The sequence below is a fragment of the Protopterus annectens genome, chromosome 11.part0 (genome assembly GCF_019279795.1).
Source record: "Protopterus annectens isolate FY-2018-M chromosome 11.part0, PAN1.0, whole genome shotgun sequence".
Taxonomy (NCBI): Eukaryota; Metazoa; Chordata; order Ceratodontiformes; family Protopteridae; genus Protopterus; species Protopterus annectens.
The window spans coordinates 67,004,836-67,030,018 of NC_056745.1; the positions used below are offsets into that span (position 1 = coordinate 67,004,836).

At 42.1% G+C, this 25,183-nt stretch overlaps 1 protein-coding gene across 3 annotated transcripts in view; it reads right to left on the reverse strand.

The window, feature by feature from the left end:
• The window catches only part of YAF2 (YY1 associated factor 2), a 687,108-nt gene that overhangs the window by 203,637 nt on the left and 458,288 nt on the right, over window positions 1–25,183 (reverse strand). For all 3 annotated transcript variants that reach the window (XM_044087447.1, XM_044087448.1, XM_044087449.1), the window contains one exon: window positions 8,204–8,356. In XM_044087447.1, coding sequence (XP_043943382.1) covers window positions 8,204–8,356 — 153 coding nt within the window. The remainder of the gene's footprint in view (window positions 1–8,203; window positions 8,357–25,183) is intronic.

Here is a 25,183-nt window from a genome sequence, read left to right on the forward strand (position 1 = left end):
TGCCTGTGTACATCTAAAGTGTGCAAAATCTTTTCCCCTTATTTTGGGGATCTGCATAAAAAGTAGGCAAATGAATAGTTTGGTTTAAAGCCACACTAGAGACCACCTTAGGCATAAAGGAAGGATTAGTGCGTAATGATACCCTATCCTTATGGAAAATCAAAAAGGCTCAACCGCCATAAGGGCCTGCAATTCAGAAACCCTTCTTGCGGAAGTAATGGCCAACAAAAAAGCAGTCTTCCATGACAAGTATTTCAATTCAGCAGTAGCCGCAGGTTCAAAAGGTTGTAGAGTAAGTTTCTCCAACACAAAATTGAGGTCCCAAGCAGGAGTAGGAGCTCACGGGGGTCTTATATTCTTTGCCCCTCTAAGAAATTGCTTGAATAAAGGATGAGAAAACAATGGTGGGTCACAACCATAGTGAGCTGAAATTGCTGCAGCATGAATCTTAATGGAAGAGAAAGACAAACCTTTGTCCAATAACTCAGTAAGATATTGAAGAGCCACACTCAAATTAGGCTCAGAAACCTCCAAATCCTTTGCTGCACTCCAAAATAAAAATCTCTTCCATTTTTCTGCGTACACTTTCCTTGTACTAGGTCTTCTGGCTTCCATAATCACATTCAAAACTTGTTGAGGAAGTTGAGACCTGCTGTGGTTCAAAACAGAATATGCCAGGCTGTTAGATGAAGAGAGTGAAGCTTGACATTGAGTAGATGACCGTCCCTCTGAGACAATAGGTGTGGAATCAAAGGTAAAGGCCATGGAGGCTTCCTTACCAGACTCCTCAGTAATGGGTACCAGTGTTGCCGAGGCCAATCTGGAGCTATTAAAATCATCCTTGGCTTGTCTTGTCTGACCTTTAGGAGTACCTTTGGGAGGAGAGGCAGAGGTGGAAAGGCATACACATGAAGATTTTTCCAACTGAAAGAAAGAGCATCCACTTTCCAAGCTGTGTGATGAAACCTTTTCGTGCAAAACTTTGGCAGCTGGTGGTTTAGTGGAGAAGCGAACAGATCTATGTCTGGAGTTCCCCATGACACTGTCAATTTCCGAAATACATGAAGATCCAGTTTCCACTCGTGGGGATCCATGATTTGCCTGCTTAACACATCTGCTAAGGAGTTCTGTGCTCCCGGCAGAAACCTTGCCTGAAGATTTAGTTGTAAGCTGAGCGCAGTCTCCCACAAAATCATTGCTTGCCTGCATAGAGGATAAGAATGTGTTCCCCCTTGTTTGTTGATGTACCACATGACAGTTGTGTTGTCTGTTAGAATCAACACCTGCCCTGGAAGAAGTAACTCCTTGAAAGCCATTAATGCAAACTGGACTGCTAACATCTCCTTCATGTTGATATGTAGATGCTGTAGTCTGGCAGGCCACTTGTCTTGTATCCACTTTCCATTCAGATGAGCTCCCCAAGCTATGTCTGAGGCATCTGTCGTTAGAATCTGACTCGCCTCTGGCGGGTCACAGAGAGTCCCTTGTTTAGGTGACATTCCTGAGCCCACCACAAAATTCCTTTTGAATGCAAGGTATTATTTGAATGACAGTGTCCAGATCCTGGCAGTGCTGTGTCCATACATTTTGAGATACCATTGCAGCCTCCTCATATGCAGTTTGGCATTGGGAAGCACCAGAATACAAGATGCCATGAACCCTAAGGCTTGAAGGACTGTCCTTGCAGTCAGCCCGGACTGAAGAGATAGTTGATGGAAGTAAAGGGAAAGATTCTTTTGTTTGTCCGGGGTTAAAAAGGCCATCTGGGTTGCTGTATTCAGTCTCACACCCAGAAAGCACATGTCTTGAGAGGGTACTAGACTGGACTTTATTTCGTTCACAGAATACCCCAGGCATCTTAGCACTGCTATCACATATTCCAAATGCTGAAAAAGGTCTTCCTTTTCTTGAGCCAGAATCAGGCAGTCGTCCAAGTAAGGATAGATTTGTATTCCTTTTAGCCTGAAGTAAGCTATCACTGGAGCCAGAACTTTTGTGAATACTCTGGGCGCAGTAGATAAGCCAAAGGGCAATGCAGAGAACTGATAATGGGAATTCCCAGCTCGAAAACGCAGATACTTCCTGCAACTTAGTCTGATAGGCACATGAAGGTAAGCCTCCTTGAGATCTAAAGTTACCAACAAGTGATCTTTTCCCAGCAGAGGTAAAAGCTGTTGTAACGTCAACATTTTGAACTTGGGAATGTCCAGATAAGTGTTGAGGATAGATAAATCCAAAATTGGTCTCCACGTGTTCCCCTTTTTTGGTACTAGGAACAGGCGAGAATAAAATCCTAGGCCCCTTTCTGGCACAGGAACCGGCTGAATGGCCCCTATTTGGAGTAACAGAGAAATTTGCTTGTGAGCCTCTTTTCTTTATAGAGGAGGAATGTCTGGCATGCCTTTGAAAGGAGGCAAGGTATGGAAATAAAACCTGTAACCGTGGTGAATGATATCCAATACACATCTGTCTTGGGTAATTAAACTCCAATTTTCTTTGAAAAGTGCCAGCCTTCCTCCCAAAGGTGCTGCCAGACGAGAAGGCTCTGGCAGCTGAAAAGGCAGGTCATTGGGTCTGTTTACGAAAGGACTGACCCCTGCCCTCACCAGAAGACTGAGCAGGTGAACTCCTGTTCTAGGCCTAAAAGAACCTTGAGCTCTGCCCCTACCACGTCTAGACCTACCCCTAGACTGGGAATCATAAGAAGGATATGTCCACCCCTTAGTAGGCCAATTCCTACTAAACTTCGGAGGCTGAACCTGCAAAAAATCTTTAACAGTCTGCATAGACTTAGCCTTGTCCTCCATTTTCTTTAAAACTGCTTCCACAGGCGAACCAAACAACACATCAGATTGTAACGGAGCATCTAAAATCCTTGTCTTAACATGCTCAGCTAAATTCTGATCCCTCAGCCAGGCGTGCCTGCAAAGAACAGAACCAGTGGCAGCCACCCTCGAAGAGGCCTGTACAGCATCAAAACCACATTGCAAAGAATGCTTACCCACCTGTTCAGAAACATGAACTAAATCCTGCAACTCTTTACACTCAATACCTTCCGCCAGAGCATCCACCTTAGACTTCAATTGTGAAAGGAGATAATTTTGGTATTTTAACATGTGGAACTGGCAATTCAAAGCCCTCATGGCTAAAGTGGAAGAAGTATACACCTTCTTTCCCCATCTATCCAAAGCCCTTGCCTCTTTATCAGGAGGAACAGGATTCTTAACAACAGAAGCCTTAACACCTTTAGGCCCCTGAGAAACAGTTTCTGGGTCTGCCCTAGGACTCTTAAAAAGATACTTATGAGCTTCAGGCACCCTATAATACCTATCCGGTTTAACTGGGGCAGGAGGCAAAGAATCAGGGTTCAGGGAAGCCTCTGCAAAAACATATTCCACCACATCCAGAACAGGAGGTATAGCTAAAGGCCTATGCTGGGGTAGAAACAAAAATTCCCTAAGCCTTTTCCTGGAATCAGAGAAATCTTGACCTTCCCATTTAAAATGCTCCCTCATGGAATGAAGAGACTCTGAAAAAGAAAAATCCTCAGGAGGAGAAGCCGAAGGAGTAGAATCATCTACATCAGAATCAGAATAAGGAGGATACTCCTGTAAGTCTTCAGCCGAAGACTCAGAAGCCTCGAACACTGCTCAAAACTCTCAAGCTCAGGTTCCACCCTAGGCCTCTTATCAGGAGGGGGCATAGAACCTCTAATCATAGTAATCAAATCTTCTGCCATTTTAAGCATATGTTTCTTAGGCAGAGACCCTGAAGAACTAGGAGAGACACCCACTGAAGTTAAACCTGGCCTGCCTCTCGAAGAAGCCTTGGAAACAGAAAGGGAGGGCCTAACCACCTTAGGAAGGGAGGGGAGAACAGCTACCTGAGAAGCCCCTTCAGCCTGGCCTACCTCCTGAGAGGACACATCTTGTAACAGTAAAGTCTCTCCCTGAGACTCCAAAGAAACTTCTGGCAGAACCTCCGGCTCCACCGAGCCTTCTAAAGAACCGGCGTCCGGGACAGACGGTTCTTCCAACCTAGGCTTTGCTGCTTTGTCCTTGCGCTTTTTAGACGAAGCGGGCGTCGGAGCATCCGACGGCATTTTATAATTACAACGCTTCCCAAAACTAACCTGGCACAGTCTAATCTTCTCTTTATAGTGCGTTTGTTAAATCTAGCACAAGAACGACATCCAACAACGTCGTGCTCAGGCCCTAAGCAAGGTATACACAAGGTATGGTAATCCCTATGAGGTATCTGTTTCCCACAAGAAATACAGTTATTCACTTTTTCTGACATCCGGTTAAATACTGAGGCAAGAAAAAACAAAATATTCCCAACGGGTACTTAGCCAACTTTGATTCGGTCTGAAACTCCGACTTCAGAAAATTTCAGAACGCCAACCTGCACTCGCAATACTGCTTCTGCATCGGACCATGCGGCAAAAAAGACAGAGGATATGACGTCGGTCATGCGCATTTGTACCCTGACGTCCTGACGTCAGACTAATGCGCCTTGACCGATGTCAGCCTTATACTTTGGTATTCGGGCTGACTGGGACAGCGGACTACCCAAGTGTTAGGACTGCAGCAATGTGAGATGAAGAACATCGGCGTTGACTGCATCTTTTATACCCCTGGCGCACTGACATCAGGAAGAGGCGACAGCAACAGACGCCGGACCTAGACTTTGGAATTCTGGCCGACTGCGGGTAGCCTGCCAGCAAGATAACCCAAGAGTAATGACTGCAACAGTGAAACACGATGAACATCTTAGTAAGGAATACTTTAGAAGACTTAAATTAATCCTGAAAATACTGTTGAACAAAATTCAAGCTATAAACCAATTTGCTCTTCTGTCCTAACTTACAGTTTTGGAGTGACTGACTGGCCCCAAAATGTGTTGGACAGATTAGACAGGAAAAGAAGGATGCTTCATGCTCACCACATGATTTATAAAAATCAGTACAAACCAAGATTATATATTCCCCGTTCCAAAAGAGGATGGGTCTCCTTGAAATTGATTATATGTACAGATCTGCAATCATGGGTCTGCACACACATCTGCTAACCTCACAAGAACCAAACATAGTGAAAGCTTTGAAACATGAGGAGAATAAATCCAAGATGACTTCTCTGCTTAGTTTAGCAGAAGCACAGTCGTCAAGCAGGACTGGAAATCAAACCAGAAGTAGAAAAAATCAGGCAGAAACTGAATGTGCCAAAAAACTAAAGAAAGAATATAAGGTGAAATAACAGATGAGAAGACAAGAAATGTGGAAAATGCATAAATATAGTTTCAAGTACAGAAAACTTCTGGAAGAACCTCATGGAATAATCCTGTTCAGAAGAGGAATCACAGGAAATAGATACCTGATCAGAAGAATCATAATCTGTCTCTTGCCTAGGCCTCTTATCAGGAGGGGGACGGTAGCCCCTGATCAAAGTAATTAGGTCTTCGGGATCAGGATCAAACACACAAATGGTTAAGGAGAAGCAAATTCAAACCAAGAGATGAAAGGTTAATACTGGCGGCCCGAGATAGTGAGCTACGTAACACATTGATTTATAAAGTCCAATAAACATGAGGGAGAAACAGACAAATGCAAGTTTTGTAAAACAAAACTGAAAAAGTTGCAGACCTTGTTGCTGGTTGTGACATACAAAAGGACTATATACTGAAAGGTATAAATGTGGCAAGACTGTTTGCACTGGGGATTGTGCAAACATTACGGCAATTGAAGTGGCTGAAAAACACTGGAAACATAAGCCACAAAGCATCACAGAAAATGATGATCTACATCACATGGGATCACCCATTACCAACAGTTCAAAAGATCGATGCTAGAAAACCGGATATAGTTGTCCATGAAAATAAGACAAAGTAGCACTGATCATTGAAATCACCACCTGCAATGACTACAGTGTCTTAAGTACAGACAGACACAGTCATAAAATATCAGGATTTGCAGGCAAAAATGAGAGCAATGTGGAAGAAAGATACCCAAGACAGTTCCAATGGTAGGAGGAGCAATGGGTCTTATAAAAAAAAATCTACAATCATATTTAAATGTGTTACCAATACGTCACCCCGTACTAATTATAGGAGGAATCATTACTGGGCACATTGCGGGTGCTACGAAGAGCACTTTTGGCTGACATCAAAGACTGACACAATACTAGCTTAATGAACTTTAATTGTACTTTAACTTAGGAATAGGGTACATTCCTGTCATGGTATTAGAAACCCAAAAGACTTGGAGAAATATGATATTCATGAAGCAGCAGAAAGCATTAAGAACCAAGCTAACACAAGAATGCGGAAAATATTTTGCTGATACGAAGACTGCAATTAGGGGCACAAAGAATAGGTAAGGGGGGATAGAATTTATACAGAAAACTGGCAAAGGAACCAAGGTATTTGGAGCAAATAACTAGACAGGGAAAGGTAACAGAATGGGAAGAGGTAAACACGACATTTGCACTGCAAGCTAGAGACTGCCTTCCCTATCAGGGATTGATTGAGTATAGGCAGAGAGAAAGTGATAGGGAAATCCTAAGTGAAAGACCTGTTCTGGTGGAGTATTTAGTTGAATCAAAAACAGAAGCTGTTGCTAAAAAAGGGATAATTAGTAGGGCATATAAAATACTGCACAATAACTAGAACAATCAGAGGGGGTTAGAAAAGATTGGATAAGCAAGTCACAAGGTCACAATTAGAGGACATGGTTATGGCTCCCATGTATGCAACAGTCTAGAAGATTTAGGGTTTTTACCTGGAAGTGTTAGCATAGGTATTTTTATACCCCAAGCAGACTCCAAAGAATGTTTCCTTGGGTAGATGTCAAATCTTAAAAAAGGTGTGATGGGGAAGTAAGAGGTAACTGGGAACACGTTTTGGGAGTGTAATCAGTTGGCAGACTTCAAAAATCCCCCTACAGAGAACCTATCAGAAATATTGGGCAAGTAAAAAGGTGTTTAACTAAGGAAATTATTTTTTTCAGCTCAGATACAAAATATGAATTGCCTAGACATAGTAAGGCCTTGCCAAGTTTAATTCTGATGCATGCCAAAAAAACAATTACTAAAAAATCTAAACTAGCTGCATTTAAAGTACTGAATACTGTAACAGAGAAAAGGGTAGGAGCAAATTTCTTAGAAAAATGCAATTTGTGGGAACAAGTCATGCAGAACAATGTTTTGGAGTGAAACTTAAGGGAAGGCAGGAATTGAGCAATTTAATGCAGTTCTAGGTTAATGACAGTTGTACAAAAATGTGAACATGTTAATATGGTTTATTTTCTTTTATATAAAAGTATGTTTGCCTATACGTTAGGAGATACTTCAATAAAGGTGTTAAAAATACTAAAAGAATACATATGAAAAAAAGTTATTTAAGATGTAGCTCCAATCTTCTTTGGAATTAATTTCCAGGCTATCTACTAAAGTAACATTTTCCTTTGATATTTATTACCTATAAACAAGACCGTTTTTTTCTCTCTCAGATATGTATTAGCTATCTTACTACTGTTTGTAACTCTTGATAATGCTTGCTGTTTGACCTCTGTGTTTACATGTTCCAGCAGTTTTATATGATCCAGAAGCTCTATTCTAATACGAATGTATAAATAAAAAATAAAATACTGAATGTTTTAAATGAGAGCTACTTCAACTGGGCTGTGCCTGAAAATGGTCAGTTTTGATCAGTGCACCTCCCTCGTAACCATAAGCAAACAGGAATTTTATCTAACTGTTGGTATTTATGATCTGCAGCTTTCCTGAATATTACTCAAAGTCCCCAGCCTACAATTTAGCTATGAACTGCAACTTTGAAAATGTTAAGGAGTATGGGTCAGTAACCCAACCAGGCAAGCACTGAATACTTTCTTTCCAAGGTATTCCTTAACAATAAATATGCTGCCTTGTCTGCACAGTTAGAAAATGCCTTAATGTTTTAGAATACAGCACAATTCTGGACAGCAGGAGACTAGCTTTGTAGCTCTCCGTAAGTGACGGGTGGGGAAAGAAAGGTCACTGCAGCACCATCTTAAGCGTTAATATCAAGAATGATTCCTCTAGCCATGGTGAGAACATCTGAAGTGCATTCGCAAATATTAGATGCCAAGATACAAGTGTGAAGTGATAACTACACACACAAAAGTAGAACGGTTCTCAGAACTTGTGTGACAACACTATGAAATTACCTTGTTTTCTTCTGACTGTTCTTTTTGCTAGGGGTTTCTTTTTCATTCTTTTCTTTTTCTGCTTTGTCTTTTTTCTCTTTCTTTGGCTGCGTAGGAGAGGCAAACTGCTGGGTGACTTGCTGTGCAACCAACTGGGAAACTGGGCGTGGTTTCCTAAAAAATATTATCAAATAAATAAAACCGCAATAAACCAATTTTTGTGCGATTGAAATTAATATCATTACTTATGTACACAGGAGTAACATTTTCTTGCAACAGTCACATTAATTCTAGGTCTCTTGGATGGCTTCTCCATCTTTATCTGCATACTGTAAGATTTTGGGTCAGTCATTTAACCATTCCACAGCTCTTGGGTAACATCAGGGGGAAAAATTACTTTGTCCAATTAGATCAACACAAATCATTTCACCATGACTAGGATTCTCAGACATTCAGAACTCAGACAATGGAGGTTTTTGCATCAGTGCAGTAACATTCTTCACTTACCCCACGGGCTAAATCAAGGCCAAACAATCATCGGTAATGATTCGGCTGAGATTACAGGTTAAGTGGTAAATCGAATACCCTCAGTGATTTGCCAATGTTTTGAAACGTAACTTATTACTAAAGTATGCGGTGCATTAATCTCCTGAACAGCTCCCCCCCACTCAGGAAATGTTTTGGTCAACGCATTCATATAAAAAAAAAATAATTCTCAGTTTCCTTGCACTAATGTCACTCAGGAAAAACAAAAAAGTTTAACCTCAGTGAGATAAACATAGGAAAAGCATCTCCTGCATCCATAGACTAGCAGGCGCACCACTTGAGCATGAGCAAAGCTGCCCCATTAGTTCACGTTACCACTGTAACGTCACAACTGGAAAAGTTAACGTTTTTGGGGTCATGATTTTATAAAGTTTATAAAACTTTTTTGGGGCCTTTCCGGCAAAACAACTTTCAAACAACTCAGAGCAGCACCACAGTTAAGTGCCGTATCAGCCATTCAGTGCACTTTCAAGCAACCAGAATGGTGTGCATTTGTATTACTGACTTGAAAAAACATGCACGCATGTGTGTGTGTGTCAGTGTACTGCAAATGATTCAAAACATGATGTTCCATGAGATATTAACTAAAATAATGCAATAAATTCTAAACCCATGCCATTTTAAGCTCCACAAACAAATGCATTAAAAGGAGCATAATATTCTTAAGATTTTATCAAGATCAAGAAAAGCTGATGTAATGGTTTCGGCTGCATGTTTTATACCCCTGATGACCTGATGTCATGGAAGAGGTGACAGCATCTGATGCAGAAATCCCAAGACTATAGTATTCGGGCCGACTGAGGGGTACCTGCAGGCAGATAACCAAAGTGTGATGACTGCAACAGTGAAACATGAACATCTGAATTTCCTTTAAAAAAAAAAAATTAAACCTGAACAAGTGATCCTCTGCAGTTTCCAAGTTCATAGGTAAGTACTAGGCTATCGGCCCTGGGGCCTATACAAGCCTAGCCAAAAAGGTACCCTGGCTTTTGCCACCCAAGAAAATTATTTTCCTGTGCCACTGTCGAGCAGAGCCACAGAGGTGATCCCCGGGGCGAATTTCCTATTTCCCATCCAATCATCAATATTTTTCTTGAAGAGTGTTAATGAGGAGCTTTATTTGATATAGAAAGGTAGTTTATTCCAGAGTATGGGAAGTCTCTGGGACAGGAGTCTATCCCTCTGGCATGTTCTGTTTATTGTGGTGACAAGGTTTAGGTTCCTAGAGCGTGTAGCTTGGAGGGATTGGGATTTCTTTAAGTGGAGCATGTCCAACAGCTCTGGGTTTGACATAGCTTTGTATGTTAGGCAGAGATCACCTCAGAGTAGGCCATTTGCGACAGAGTAAAGTTGGAGTTTTCAGAGACAGTCTGCGTAGGGCATCTGTTTGAGGCTGGTAATCCTCTTTGTGAGGTATTTCTGTGGCCTTTTCAGTTGTAGTAGATGTCTTGTGAGGTACACACCAAAAGGGGCGTTATACTCTATAACAGATCTAGTGAGTGATGAGTAGAGGGGAACAAGGACCTCTTTTTTTTCTGGATGAGAAACCTTTTGTGATGAGGTGTGCCATGTAGAAGGATTTCCTGACTACTGTGGCGATGTGATTATCAAAGGAGACTACTGTCCACCTCTGTCCCAAGGTCTCTTATCACACTTTCAGTGTTAAGTATACTACCGCCTATGTTGTAGGTCATGGGTACAGAGTTTTTACCAAAGGGGATGACAATGCACTTTTTGCATTGAGCTTGAGGCCATGGCTTTGACACCAGGCATCTGTCTCAGTGAGGCCCTTTTGTAGGATGTCCACATCATTAGGAGTTTCGATTATGGCTCCTAGTTTGCAGGCATCTGCGAACTTCGTTAGCCAAAGATCTTCTGTGTTAGCCTGTACTTCAGAGAAGTAGATAAACAGGAGAGGACCCAGGACTGACCCCTGTGGTACTCCACTTGTCACTGGTCTGAAGTCAGATTTGGAGTCTGCTATTTTCAGTGTGGGTTCTGTCAGTGAGCCAGTTGGCAACCCATCTTGTGACACAGGGATTTATACCTAGTTTAGTGAGTTTATCTATAATTCCAGAGGGGGTGGTGGTGTCGAAAGCCTTGGCAAGATCTAGATAGGCTGTGTGAACCACCTTACCCTTGTCTACGGCTTTGATACTGCTTCAAAGAAGTCCATCAGGTTTAGGAGACATGATCTGCCTTTTACAAACCCAAACTGGGTGGGGTCCAATGTTTGGAGATTACCAATATCTGTTTATAAGTTCCATGATGATACGTTCCATGGCCTTGCAGACCAGGCTCGTCAGGCTAATGGGGCTGTAGTTCCCGGGGTCCATGGTGGCTCCCCCATTGTGTACTGGGATAATCATCGCTGTGCGCCATTCAGCAGGCACAAAGCCAGAGGTGAGGCTATAATTGAACATGGTACTTAGGTGGGGTGCCAGTTTGTTCTGTAGTTCGTGTAGAACGCAGCCTGAGATGTTGTCTGGTTCCATGGATGCTGTGTTCTTGACTTTGGAGTGTGTGGTTTTTACCTGTGCAGACGTGATTACAGGAACTTTGCATTCTTCCGGTATAGAGATGGGCTCTTTATGGGGTGAGAGGGGGGTAAAGTTAGCACTGAACCTATCTGCCAGGATGTTGGCAATATCAGTTGGGTTTGTATATTTAGTGCCATTGCGCTGTAACTCAGAGCAGATCTGAGTGTTGCCATTGAGATTCTTGACATAGCTATAGAATGCTTTGTGGTTGTCTTTAGAATCAGTGGCGATTTTGTTTTCGTAACTAGCTTTGGAGGATTTTATCAGGGATCGCAGCTTCTTACTGAGGCTGACCAGGGAGCTCCTCCACTCATGGGATTTTACTCTCTTTTGCAACAGTTTCTTCCTTCTGTTGTACAGTTTGTTTATGGCAGGGGACCACCAGATTGGCTTCCTTTTTTTGGAGAATTGCACGATCCATGCACTCATTTAAGTGCTTATAAAGTGCAATTGTGTAGGATTCAGTAGTCCTAACTATATTGTCCATCCGCATGGGTGTCATGAAGTTCACCATTTCTGTCTTAAGAAGCATGAAGTTGGCTTTGGAGAAATTTACCATGGTTTTCTTAATGGGGGCAGGATGTGGATATCTAGGGTAATTAGCTTAAGTACTTGAAGTGGTGCTGTGTTTGTCTGTCACTTAACGAGAAAAGGCAGCAACACTTTTCTAGTTAAAAAAATAAACAGGCAAACCACTGTGTTCTTGCACAAGAAGCAGTTGCTTTAATAGGATAAAATCACCAGACACTTAGCGCTTTCGCCTTTTACAATCCAGGCATCATCAGAGTCAAATAGAAATTCACAACAGTCACATTAATAGTAGGAACAGAATGACATAATTTCCTGTAACATCATGCATTCATGAATAATGTACTAGTTTATGAATGACAGTGTTACAATTACAGCGCCCTGACACTAAGTTCCTATCATAAGAGTCAATCTGGACATAGGGTCCGTCATTAATAAATCTACAGCTTGAACAGGAACCACATTTGTGCATCCTAGTGGCATAATTGTTCTTTTTAGTATCCATGTCCCACTCCAAAATGTATTTAATATTTTTGCCTCTACTGAAAACAATCTTGGGCTCTGACCCTAACTTGTTTTTCAGGTCCTTGTCTAATAAGGCTCCCCAAATTTTCTTCATGCTCCCCTTTAAATGTGAGGCATCTTGATTAAATGGTAAAATAACATTTTTGGAGCCATCGTCATGATTTACATTAATATTACTGTGACCCTCCCTTAAGATGGGTAGGAACCTAGTTGCACGGTTCCTGGTTACCTCTTTCTTAGTTGACAGTAAAAGCTTAATAGGGTACCCCCTGTCCTTGAACATCCCAATCAACTTGAACAATTCTTCAGAAAAGTTCTTGTCATCACTGATCAACCTGGACAGCCTGACCATCTGTCCCTTGACTACGCTCCTACACTGGTGGTGAGGGTGACAACTGTCAAAATGCAACAATGTATTAGCGTAGGTGTGCTTCCTAAATATGTTAGAGGATAGTTCTCCTGTGCAATTATCTTTTGTGAGAAGAATATCTAAATGATCAATGTCATTATGATTTACCCTATAGGTGAACTTTAGGTATTGGGTGGTGTTGTTAATATAATTCAAAAATTCTGCCACTTCAGAAGTTGTTCCTCTCCAAACTATAAGTATATCATCCAAAAATCTATAATACACGTTTCCTAGATATAAAGGGAGAAGAGAATACATACCTCTTTTCCCATTCAGCCAAGAACAGGTTGGAAAAACTGGGGCACATTTCACCCCCATGCCCACACCTGATTTTTGCCGGAAAAATTCACCTTCGAATACCAAAAAATTATTTTTAAGTACCACTTCTAATAGGTCAACCAATAGATTTACTCTGGTTTGGTTCACGTGTCCACTTTGTGATAAACATTCTGAAAAAATATTCTAGGCCTATGTCATGGGAGATCATAGTAAATAAGTTAACCACGTGAATTGCCATAAGCAAGTCATCCTTATCAAGCTTGGCTGTTTTTAACTGTTCTAAGCAATGCCAAGAATCTTTTAAGATATAAACAAAATATTTGGCCACTTTCTTAGAGAAATAATCAACAAATGCAGCCAGTGGTTCAGTTTCTGAACCTTGGGCGGCAAAGATTGGTCTGGGGGGGGGATCACTGATATTTTTGCGAATTTTATGTATTCCGAAAAATGATCAGAATTCTTGGTGCATCTACTTTCAAAAAAATCATACTCCTCCACTGTTAAAGTGTCCTAACTTAGAGCATCAAATAAAAAGATGTCAATCTTGGCATGTGCTCTGAGTTCACGGAGAGAAACTCTCTCATAAGTGTCTTCCTCATTAAGTAGAGAGTACATTCTGCACACATAATCTGCCTCATGATGACCACTCCGCTGCCCTTATCTGGCTTCATCACTCAGTATGCTTTGTTGTCAGACAGCTCTCTGAGTGCCAACCTTTCTTCTTTACATAAGTTGTCACAACAAGAATGACTTGCCTTTACAATTTGTCTAAAATAATTTTCCACACATTTCAAACAAATTCACTAAGTGGATACAGGAGGGCAAAAATGTACTTTTTCTTTTCAATGCAAATGGTTCTGTTCTATATTCTTGATTCTTATTTAGAAAAAACAACCTCAAGTTAAGTTCCCTGGTATAACACCTCAAGTTAATCAACACTCTAGCAATATCAGACTTAAAACTCAGAACAAAACTAAAACCTTTTTGCAAAAGAGAAATATGTACATTTTTCAAAGAAAAATCACTAAGGTTATGTATAATTCCTGTTCTACAGTTCACAATGGATGCTGTAGAATCGCTATTAACTAAGGCATTATTCATGTTAAAACATTTAGTACTGTCATATCAGCATTATACACTTCAGACATTCTGGCACTAGTATTCAAAACATTCAGTTCTTCAGGTGTCACCACAGAATCTAGAACATATACCTCCCTCCACGTCTGGTTCCCCTCCCCCACTTCTTCCCCCTCACAGAATGACCCCTGGGTGCTCCCTGAAAGGAGCGACCATGTGGAGCTTGATTTTGTTGTTGATTGAGGAGGCATTCTGAGCACCTTAGTGGGGGTGGTTGCCCTAAAAAATGTTCATAATCACCCTCATTGACATTTGTTTGGTTGTTAAAATTATTACTGTTGTTGCTGTTATTAGATAGCACTATTCATAAAAAAAAAAAATCATTGTAACGGGGGAGGGTCGGGATACACTCTTCTGCACATAATCAGCTTTGTCCCTGTCTAACTTATTCTGTTTAAGTTTACAATTAGTATCAGAAAAGTTTTTTATGTCAGCAAATATTTTACTGTATCTAGCAAACATCTGTTCAAACATAAGATCATTAATAATACTTTCATTAAGCAATTTTATGTCACCTTCAAGCTTCAAGAGCTTGCACTCATTGTCCTTGATAATAATGTTCATTACCTCAAGTCCAGTCTTATCAAACAGTTCAAGTAACTCCTGGTGCATCAAGTAACCCTTTTCTGTGCCCACTGGAAACTTCCATATTCGGAGGCCCTTTAGAACTTGTTTTAATTTTGTAGATTGTACCAAAAAGGCATTATCTAACTGTAAAGATTTGAGTTTCCTTGCTAAACGTTCCAAGGTGGCAATTTGAGTGGTAAGAGATCCAAAATCATTCCCCTGTCTTTCACAATACAAAGTATAATCCAATAATGGAGTCTGTAACAAACCATTCAAGCCATTGATAGCAGGGGGTGAAGAATTAGCATTATTACCATTAGTTCTTCTAGAGCCCAGTACAGGAGTATGCAGAGTAAATAATTCTTTCTGCGACAAAGACAAAGTCTGTTCGGGCATGCCTCTGTGCTTTAATTCATTTAAACCAGTGGCTAGTTCACGAACTGAAGTAGTAAGTTCATCCACCTTAGTTTCAAGTGAAATAGACTGCTCCATAGTGTAGTCACACAAGGTTAAAAAGATTAGGAAATGGACAGCAACCACAAATGCAGAAGCAGTGTGGTAAATACACTAAAAAATAAACAAGCAAACCAACGTGTTCTTGCACAAGAAGCAGACACTTTAATAGGATAAAATCACCAGAGACTTAGCACTTTCGCCTTTTACAATCCAGGCAGTCAAATAAAAATTCACAACAGCCACATTAATAGGAAGAACAGAATGACATTTCCTGTAACATCATGCATTCATGAATAATGTACTAGTTTATGAATGACATCCATGTTTTCTAGTTAACTTTTCTAGTTAAATTGTGCAAGAGTTTCTGTGTGAGGATAATGGTTTAAGAATAGGCTAGGAATGTGTAGTTAGTGATAGGTTTCAACTAAACAATCCATAGTATTTAGTGATAATTAATACAACCTGAAAATTCCCTCAACACAGTACCATAAACTTCTTCATGGAGAAGGACCACCTGCTGCGGAACTGGATACATTGCCAATAGTCATGCTAGGCAATGCTTCATCTGCGGAACTGGATACATTGCCAATAGTCATGCTAGGCAATGCTTCATCTCTAGAGAAAAATCATTTTTAATAAACTAGGCCAGCTAAATATTATATATGCAAGAATAAGGAACCTGGAAAAATAGTAGCAAAGTAACAAATATATGAAAATGAGTCAAAAGAGGCATTAATTGTGTGATGCAAGTATTTAAAAATGACTCCCTATTGAAACACTTGACTAGTGAGCCACTCGCATAACTGCAATCAAAAATGTCAGAAACGCTCAATTGTGAACCATAGTCAGACTAAAAAAATAACTAATACAAGTGTTTTGCAGGGGCACACCCCCTGCTACACATACCAATTCCAAGATCATACTCTGAGAAAAGAGAAATCCTGCCAAAAAAAACAAACAATCATGATCTTTCAATATGCATAGTAGTTTGAATGCAGAATGACAAAATCGCCGCTGCTTTTTTTTTAAACAAACTGATACTATAGCTTTTACGCTAATGCACTTCATTTGCATAATAAAACACACTACCATTTTAATTGAAATTCAAAGCATCACGAACAAAAACAGGCAATCATGATGTTAAAATCCACAGAACCCCGAGCAACATTTTTTCTGCATGTGTGTGTGTTTGTGTAACCCAGGGAATTTAGTAGCATTTAACATAATCCAATTAAATTCTGCTCATTCAGTGGCATTCAAAAAACACCACCCATTAGTTTTTCATGAATTTTTTTGAAGTACCATAAATTAGGTGTGTTGTACATCATATTCCATCATGTTTCACTAAAGCATTAGCAGAATAGTACAATTACATTTAATATCAAACATGCTCACTAACCCTCTCTAAATTGTTCATTTTCTCTACGTAAAAACACGGACGTTTCTGACAAGTACCAACACACACCAAATCAGTAGAATATTTTCTGGATCTTTCAAGGTATAAGCCAGAGTTACACATTATGTTCTGTTAAACACACTACGGGGACAGTAAAGTTAGGAACAACTGTAATGAAAACAGCAGATGGTCACCTAGAAAATACCCAATGGTAGAGGGAAAAAAATTCACACATTATCCAAGACCTTATTAAACACATGCAGCAAAATACTTTACAAAGCTAATGGCATACAAAAATCCAGAAAGACAACTTGGTACTGTTTAGCTTGTTTCAATACATCCGCACGCATTACAATTATATTTATGGGCGAAAGGTTCTGTCATCTCAGTCAACATATTTAATATGCTTTTCAGACTAAAATACAAGTAACTTCTGGGTTAATGCAACAAGCACTGTTCTCACCTTGAATCAAAACCCTGGACACATGAATAATGTTCTGAGCACAGCCACCGTCTATTTCCACCAGTACTATATAACAGTAAGACACAAAACATTTACTAGTGTTAATGCACAAATTAAGCAAAGCAGTTAAGTGCCTGGCTAAATTAACCAGTGCATCATGTCCTAGTCGGTTGAGGTGTTCCTACCTCACCTCCCCCTGAAAGGCTTGTAAAAGCATAAGTACGGAAGACTTTCCCCACCACAGAACTTGTTTTAATAAGGTCAATATCCACTTAAATACCTTGCCACCTGTAAACTTAAACTGGGTCCAAAAAAGCACTGGTGAATGCCCCCATAACTCCAGCTTGTAATTATGTTGATGCTGATAAGCATTAGGTTGGAAGGGTTAGACTTTCCTGTAGCCTTCTTTCTTCCCCAATTACGGTAAAAACAGCATGCTTTCTACTGTTCAACAGACGAGCGTAGTGTGCTCTGCACCTCCAAACAGTGCATTTCTCAATAAACTAAGTGAAACAAGCGTGCTACAAAAGGGAATTGGAAAATGGGCTCTCTGCATTGTAAACTGAGAAGCAGGCAGGGAACGGTGTAGTTTTTAACAGTAGGGCCGAGGAACAGAGTATTGGGCATATAAAAAGAAACAAAAAAGCGTGCTTGTAACTCGTACCTGCACATGCTGCCTCTAAGCATCTACTTTACTGGTTTAGCCCCGCTCCACGCCCCCCCCCTGCCCCCGGTAGTACTACGTTTATAGTACCACTGGCACATCCCCTTAATTAGCTAACCAACTACACGTGCCCCTAGAACCCAGCAAACTCCTAGCACAATAATACAACCTCTATCCACCAGACTATCCATATTTACCCACCCATAGCTATTCTATTCTCTCTAATCTTTTATCCACCACATACACTCAACACAGACCCTACCCTAGTAATTTACTATGACTACAGCTAAAACACTAATGCTGCTACCCTCAGTACCACCACTATTCATTCCTTATCACCTAAACTCCTATGAATATGTTCAGTATCTTGTAATCCAATACCAAAACTCTCAACACACACCAACCCAGCATTTAATGTTTATCCACCACATAACCACCCCCCTCTCCTAATTCCTCACCCCCCCCCCCAATTACCACCACCTGACTAAATACGGCTACATTAGCTTAAAAACCAAAAGCTACGAAAAAATCATTAACAAATTTTTAAGACTCAAACAACTTAAAAATTAATATTATGAAGGACGGAGACACATCCACCCCAACCCTGGCCCATCCACAACAGTAGACTCAAGCACACCATCGAACAACTCAACTGTACTACTCAGATTGATAGACTTCCAAACTCATTTCTGGTCTGTCATCTCAACATCAGAAGCCTACACAACAAGATCTGTGGCCTACATGGACTCTTAGCTGTTCACTCCCCTGATATCCTCTGCCTCACAGAAACCTGGATAAAACCAATAACCAAAGACAATGAAATAACCCCCCCCCCCCCGCAATACAACATCCTTAGACTGGACCGGATTTCCAGCAAAGGTGGCAGGGTAGCTGTACTACACAAGTCTACCCTAAATAACAATTGACACCCCAGTTTGGCAATGCAGAAATTCTCATCACCAAACTAATAATAAACAAAAATAAATGTAGATACATTGCCTGCATTTACATTCCACCCAACAAGAATGATAATACTCTAGAAAATATCTTACATTGGCTAGCTTCTAACTATCCCCAGGAAACCATTGTCTTGGGGGACTTTAACACTGATTGGAATACCTGTTCCTCTGAAATTCCCTCCACCGGTTTACTCAGATCATTGCCACCCCCCACCAGATTTAGCAAAAATAGAGTCAAAGATAGTATCCTCGACTGGATACTTATTAACAGACACCCCCAAAAGTACAAGTCAGGTACATTACATGATGATCTAAGTGATCATTGCCTTACCTATATTTATTAGGCTCAAAGCAGACATTCCCAACCAGCCCACCTACAAAACTATAAGAAACGTCAGGAACTTTAACAACTTCCAAAAAGAACTCAAAGTATGTAATTAGAATGTCTTGAAAAGACTCCCATTACAAGAGGCAGTTGAGTACTTCAATACCAAATTTCTGGCTATCCTTAACCACCATGCTCCTTCCCGTACCATCAGTGTAAAAACTACAGTTGCACCGTGGCTATCTAAAGGGACAAAAACCAAAATTAAACTAAGAAACAATGCCTGGGCCAGGTGGCATGTTACCAAAGCCCCTATGGACCAAGTAAGATACTGGCAGCTAAGGAGACAAACCAAAAAATCTATCATTCTACACAAAAAATCACTACACCCTCCTACAACAAAAATATCAGCTAAACCCTCAAAAGTCTGGGCTGGTATTAACTATCTTCTCCACCCACGCCGTTCCGCCACTCCTACCCCATCAGCTGCCCTTGATAAATCCCCTGTTGAAATTGCAAACAGCTTCAACTTTTTTACTGAAACTATCCAGTCTCTAGCTACCCATCTCACTCCATCGGACACAAAACACCAGCTCTGGCACATCTAGCTCTGATCCACCCAGCACCCAACCCACCTTTACCTTTCAAACCGTACCTACCAAACTGATCCGGACCTTACTCAAAAAGCTAAAACCTACTACACTAGCTGCCGACCACCTCACAGCTGAATATCTTCAAAAGGCAGCTGATGCCATAGCACTTCCCATTTCTATTCTAATCAACAGATCCATCTCAGCAATATGGAAAACATCACGTTATACCTCTCCATAAAGGAGGAAGTTCCACAGAATTATCTAACTTTAGACCTATAGCCATCCTTTCACCACTAGCTAAAATCATGGAAAGATGCATACACAAACAAATTCATGCACTTTCTTATTCAAAACGGAAAGCTCGCAGACTCTCAGCATGGCTTTAGACCATTCCACAGTACCACTACGACTCTTCTATCTTTCTCCAATGTCATCAATCTTCATCATAACAACAAACTATCTTCAGCACTCTTCTTAGATCTCTCAAAAGCTTTTGATATGGTCAACCATCAGCTACTGCTCAATACACTACAAACCATCAGTTTAGGCCAACACACAATACAATGGTTTCACTCCTACCTAAACGGTAGACAGTAGGCTGTCTTATGGCAGAGCAAGCTGTCATCCCAACTTCCTCTAACCCTAGGTGTCCCACATGGGTCCATACTTGGTCCCTTTCTCTTCTCTATCTTTACCAATGATCTGTACACCACCGTCACAGGAGCTACCTGCATCCAATATGCTGATGACAACGCTAATATGCTCTGCCTCCTCTCCTACACAACTTCTAACCTTTACCCAAACCACTTTCAGCATGGTAGAAACATGGCTAGCTAATCGCTGCCTGCTTCTAAATCCTAACAAAACCAAGCTACTACTTTTCTCCCCTAACCGTAGAATTCCTCCTCCTTCCTTCAACATCAGATCTAGCAATGACACCATTATCTCCCCTGATGACCATACAAAGCTTCTAGGCGTAATAGACTACCTTAAATTTAATAAACATGTCAATCACACTATTAAGTCAGTCAACAAAAAACTTGGCTCCTTTACAGAGCCAAAGCTTTCCTCACCCCCCCCCCCCCAGCTAAGGTAGCTATTGCAAGATCACACCTCCTCTCTACTCTTATGTATGCCTCCCCTGTACTCACTAACCTATCCAAAACCGATCTCAACAAATTATCAGGATGTTACTACAAACATATAGCCAGATTCACTACAGGCATGGCTTTTAGGACCCACCATTGCCAGAACCTCAAATTAGTGGGATGGCTAGAGTAGCCTACCCTTCTACAGTTCAACCAGCTTATAGTAGCACTTAAAAAAATCCATCATTCTGATAACACCCCTGCCTCAAAAATATTCTCACCCCTCATAGTGCCCCCAGGCCATTACGCTCAGTTGATAAAACTAATGATACTGACCCAAAAATCCAACTCTGCAGGCAATGCTATATTTGCCAACTCAACTGGTAAAATCTGGAATCTACTCCCTACTACTGTTACCAAGGAAACCTCACTACCCCTATTTAAAAGAGAACTCAAATAATACCTCACATCTCATTTGCCGTGCTCTTGTCCCAAACCTGACTGCTTCACTAATACATGTCTTGCTACCCAACCTGCTGTTTAGCCAAATATCTATGCCTCATAGCATTTGAATGTCTAAGCATTGTGAGATCTGACTGTATTCTATATTCACATTTTCTGATACGTCTTTGCCAATCAGAAACAAGTCTGCACATTGTGTATATTGATATCTGTCTGTATTCTTTGTCTATATTTTTCTAAACATGTCTGCCTGAGTTTATCACTCAGTGATGTATGTACTGTCTCTTTTTTGGTATGTGGAGCTTTTCTCTCCGGGCTTCTGCTGAAAATGGACATTTATCCATTCGGACTATCACAGTCAACAAATGTAAAAGAAACAGAACTTTTTTCATCTGATTTTAAATGTATAACAGTGTCGGTGTCTCAACATGCAGCACACTTGCCTTTAGTGTTGGAAGATCAGAAGGCTGTGGGTAGTATTTCCACAGCATGCACTTGATTAATTTTTCCAATGTTAACCCTATAGTGCAGAATTTGGGGGGGGGGGGGTTGCTGCTGCACTCAAGTGTGCCATCATTCAGATGAAAAGTTAACCAAAAGATTCTACGGTACTAAAAGAAAAAAAAAGCGGGGGAAGTTGGTACTGTTCAACTTGCATTCTATACAACTTTTTACTGCTTACATGGAGAGACACATTACAGTTGTATGTGCAGGCAAAAAGAAAATGGCTTACATTCTCAGGGAATGAATACCACCTCAGGTATCCCCTGAAAAGATGACATAACCTGATCAACAGAGTAAATATAAAATGTTAAGTTGTCTATCTCGCCTTCATTCTTGCTGGTTGGGTTCGGAGCCGATCCTCGGCTCCGACTCTGCCATCTTCAAAAGCTCGAGAGCTGCTTACTGGCTCGAGGCCCCCCTATATCCCATGATGCCTGGCGCTAGATACCCAGATCTCGTTTGCCGCTTCTGCTGCGAGGTTGTTCTACTGGCTCAGGTCATATAAGCTTCATTATTATTATTGTATTTTTCTTGTTAAAAACTGTATTGGTTAGTGTAGAATTAGCCGTTAGTTAGACTTTGGTATTGTAGCTAGTTTTCTTTCTAGATAAGCGTTACCCTTCCTCAAGAAACTCGTTTAAGTCAGAGAGTTTCCCCTCCCCCCCTTCTCTCCCTTTGCCTCAGAAAGTTTCTTTCCATTTAAGTTAGAGGTTAATCTTTCCCTCTATCTCCTTAAAAAAAAAAAAAATTTCTTCTATTAATCATGGTTAGTGTTTAGTGATAGTTTTTGGTAGTTTTTTGTTGTAGTGGTACTTGTAGTGGGTTGTGGTAACTGTAGTGTGTTAACTTTTACTGTTTGGTTACCTTAACCTATCTATGTGAGTTCTTGTCCTTGTTTTTTTTCCCCTAGGATTTCCAAGGATCCAAAACCATCCAAATTCAAGAAGTGTGACTCATGCTGTCAGAAGACGTCTCTGACAGATGGTCACACTTTGTGTGTTTATTGTCTGGGCGCTGTGCACCTGCAGGACTCTTGCTCGAAGTGTCATGCTTTCAGTCCAAGAGTCCTGCAGGAGCGCAAAAATAAATTGATCCTGAGGGGTATGCTTAAACCCCAAGATTCACCGGCGAAGGCTCAGCCAGTAAAATCTTCCAGGCCACCTAAACCGTCGGCTCCCAGTTCGGAGCCGTCGTTGGGTGAGGCCACACAATCCATCTTGGCTCTGGCTGGAACCGATGTCCCTCCCCCTCCCAGTTGGCTCCGACACGGTCTTCGGAGCCGGCTGAGAGTCGAAAGAGATCCAGGTCTCCTTCTTTGGAGTCGATACGTTCGGCTCCGAAGTCGCCCCTGCTCCAATCGGAGCATAGTCATCGATCATCCCACTCTTCTCGGTCCTCTAGACTTTCAGACCATGACTTGGAAAGAGTGGTCAGTCGGCTGTTAAAATCACAGGCCCTAGCCAAAATGTTGTCCAGCCCTCCTCATCAGGAGTCGGCTCCATCCACAGCTGTAGATATTCCTCCTCCGACTCATCCTATGAGCTCGGATGCTGGAGTTCATTGGGGTTCGAGTCGTGGAACCATCGGCGCCAATACCCTCTCTTTCGGTTCCTTCGTCGGCTCAGATCCCCTCCATGGTACCTTCCCTGGAGGAATCTGGGTGCAGAGACTCCCTCGTCGGCTCCAGGGGGGCGAGTGGCATCAGACCCTTGTCCAACCCTGCTCTCCCTCTCGGTGCTTCGGCTCAGGTGAGCTCGACTCCCACATCTGCCTCAGAGCCGTCCCCCTCGGTGCGGGGAGGGCTTCTGGTTTCTTCGGAGCCTGAGCCTTCTCTGCATCCGGGCAGGGACGCCTTCGAGGTGATGAGGAGTGTACTGGCCCCTGAGTCAGTCCCACGATCGACCCCATCGGCTCCTCCCCCTAGGGTGCCTGCGTCAGCCTCTGTCCCTCTTCCAGACCCCAAGTGTGGGGATCCAGCCCTCCAGGACACCCCTTTGGGTGTATCCTCCTCTTCCGAGGCCTCCCCTAATCATTCAGAGGAGCCACCTCGCAAGAGGAAATGCAAGAGGAAGCATGTATCCCCCCCCCCCCGAGTCTGTCACATCGGATACCGACTTAGAGGAGTCGGAAGGGTCCCCAAGATCCCCCTCTGAAGATGTCTCCTTCTCAAGACATCCTTGAGATGCTTAGGCAGAGGGGAAACTGGACTACCCTAAGCCCTTCCGAGGATGAGTCGGTATTCCTGGACACGTTTGGATCCCGACCTTCCACCTCCTGGGTGTCTCCGCCTTTCGACCCACTGATGTCTGTGGTGGCTCGGAAGGCGTGGACAGCTCCAGAGACAGTGGAACCGATCCCTAGAAGACCTGCCAAGTTCATTACTGCCCCGCAAGACAAACAGTTCTTGACCAAGGGTGTCCCCATTGATGCCATGGTGGTAGCAGCGTCCACAAAGGAGGAGTTGGCTGAAACTTCATCTGTCCATCCCCCTAAAAAGGAGTCCAGGACGATGGACAGATATGGGAAGCAGATGTTCTCTTCAGCGACCTTTTCCATGCGGTCCCTGAATTACCTGTGCCACTTTACCCGTCTTCAGAGGGATCTCCTGAAAGAGTTTGGAGATGCCCTCGAAGATCCATCAGCTGTGGGGGCCCAGGGTAAGGCAGCCTCCCAGCTGGCGACTCTTAACTCAGTGGTAAACTCCTCCATGCAGCTCACTTCATATGCAGCCGATGGTGCAAGTAGAGCCGCAGGCACAGGCGTGGCCCTAAGGAGGCAGGCTTGGATGCGGCTATGTAACTTTGCAGAACCTTTCAGAGCATCTTTCACCAACACCTCTTTTGATGGTTCCTCTCTCTTCGGATCACAGGTGAAAGATACCCTTACCAGGTGTGAGAAGGAAGGCAAGACTCTCTCTGCCGTAGGAGTCAGTTTTTCCACTCCTTCCAGACCATATCCTAAGGGTCAGAAGAGTGGAAAGATGTGGTTCCGGAAATCCCAAGCAGCCTTGCCGGACACACGTGGTGAGATTCCCTCCAGGGGCAGAGGAGGGAACAATAACAGACACCGCCCTCGTGGCAGAGGGGGTCCGCAAAACCAAGGCAGCAGAGAATCTTTCTCTGACAAGCCCTTCCAGCATCCCTGAAGGGTTGCCCGGCTGCTCACCTCTGGAGGCAGTCGGGGGAAGATTATCGCTGTACCCAAGAGCCTGGCAAGACATAACACAAGACAAATGGGTACAGTCCGTCATATCCGGAGGCTACAGAATTCCCTTCGTTCGCACCCCCTTAAGGTCAAACAAGTCCCTTCCAGATGTTCCACCCAATCTAAGGGACCAAGTGTCAGAAGAAAAAATTCAAGCGAGTTACATCTGCCTCAGGTGATGAAAATTTCCTTTAACTGCTAACCAGATTACAGCAGCATGTTGGCCAAGATGATCTCAATCTGATCAGCTTGGTTACTGACATTAACTTTTATACTTTCCTGTTACTAGCCAAAATAGCTTTTGTTACATTTCTAACAGTTGACAGTTGGCTATGAAAAACATCTAGGATCACAAT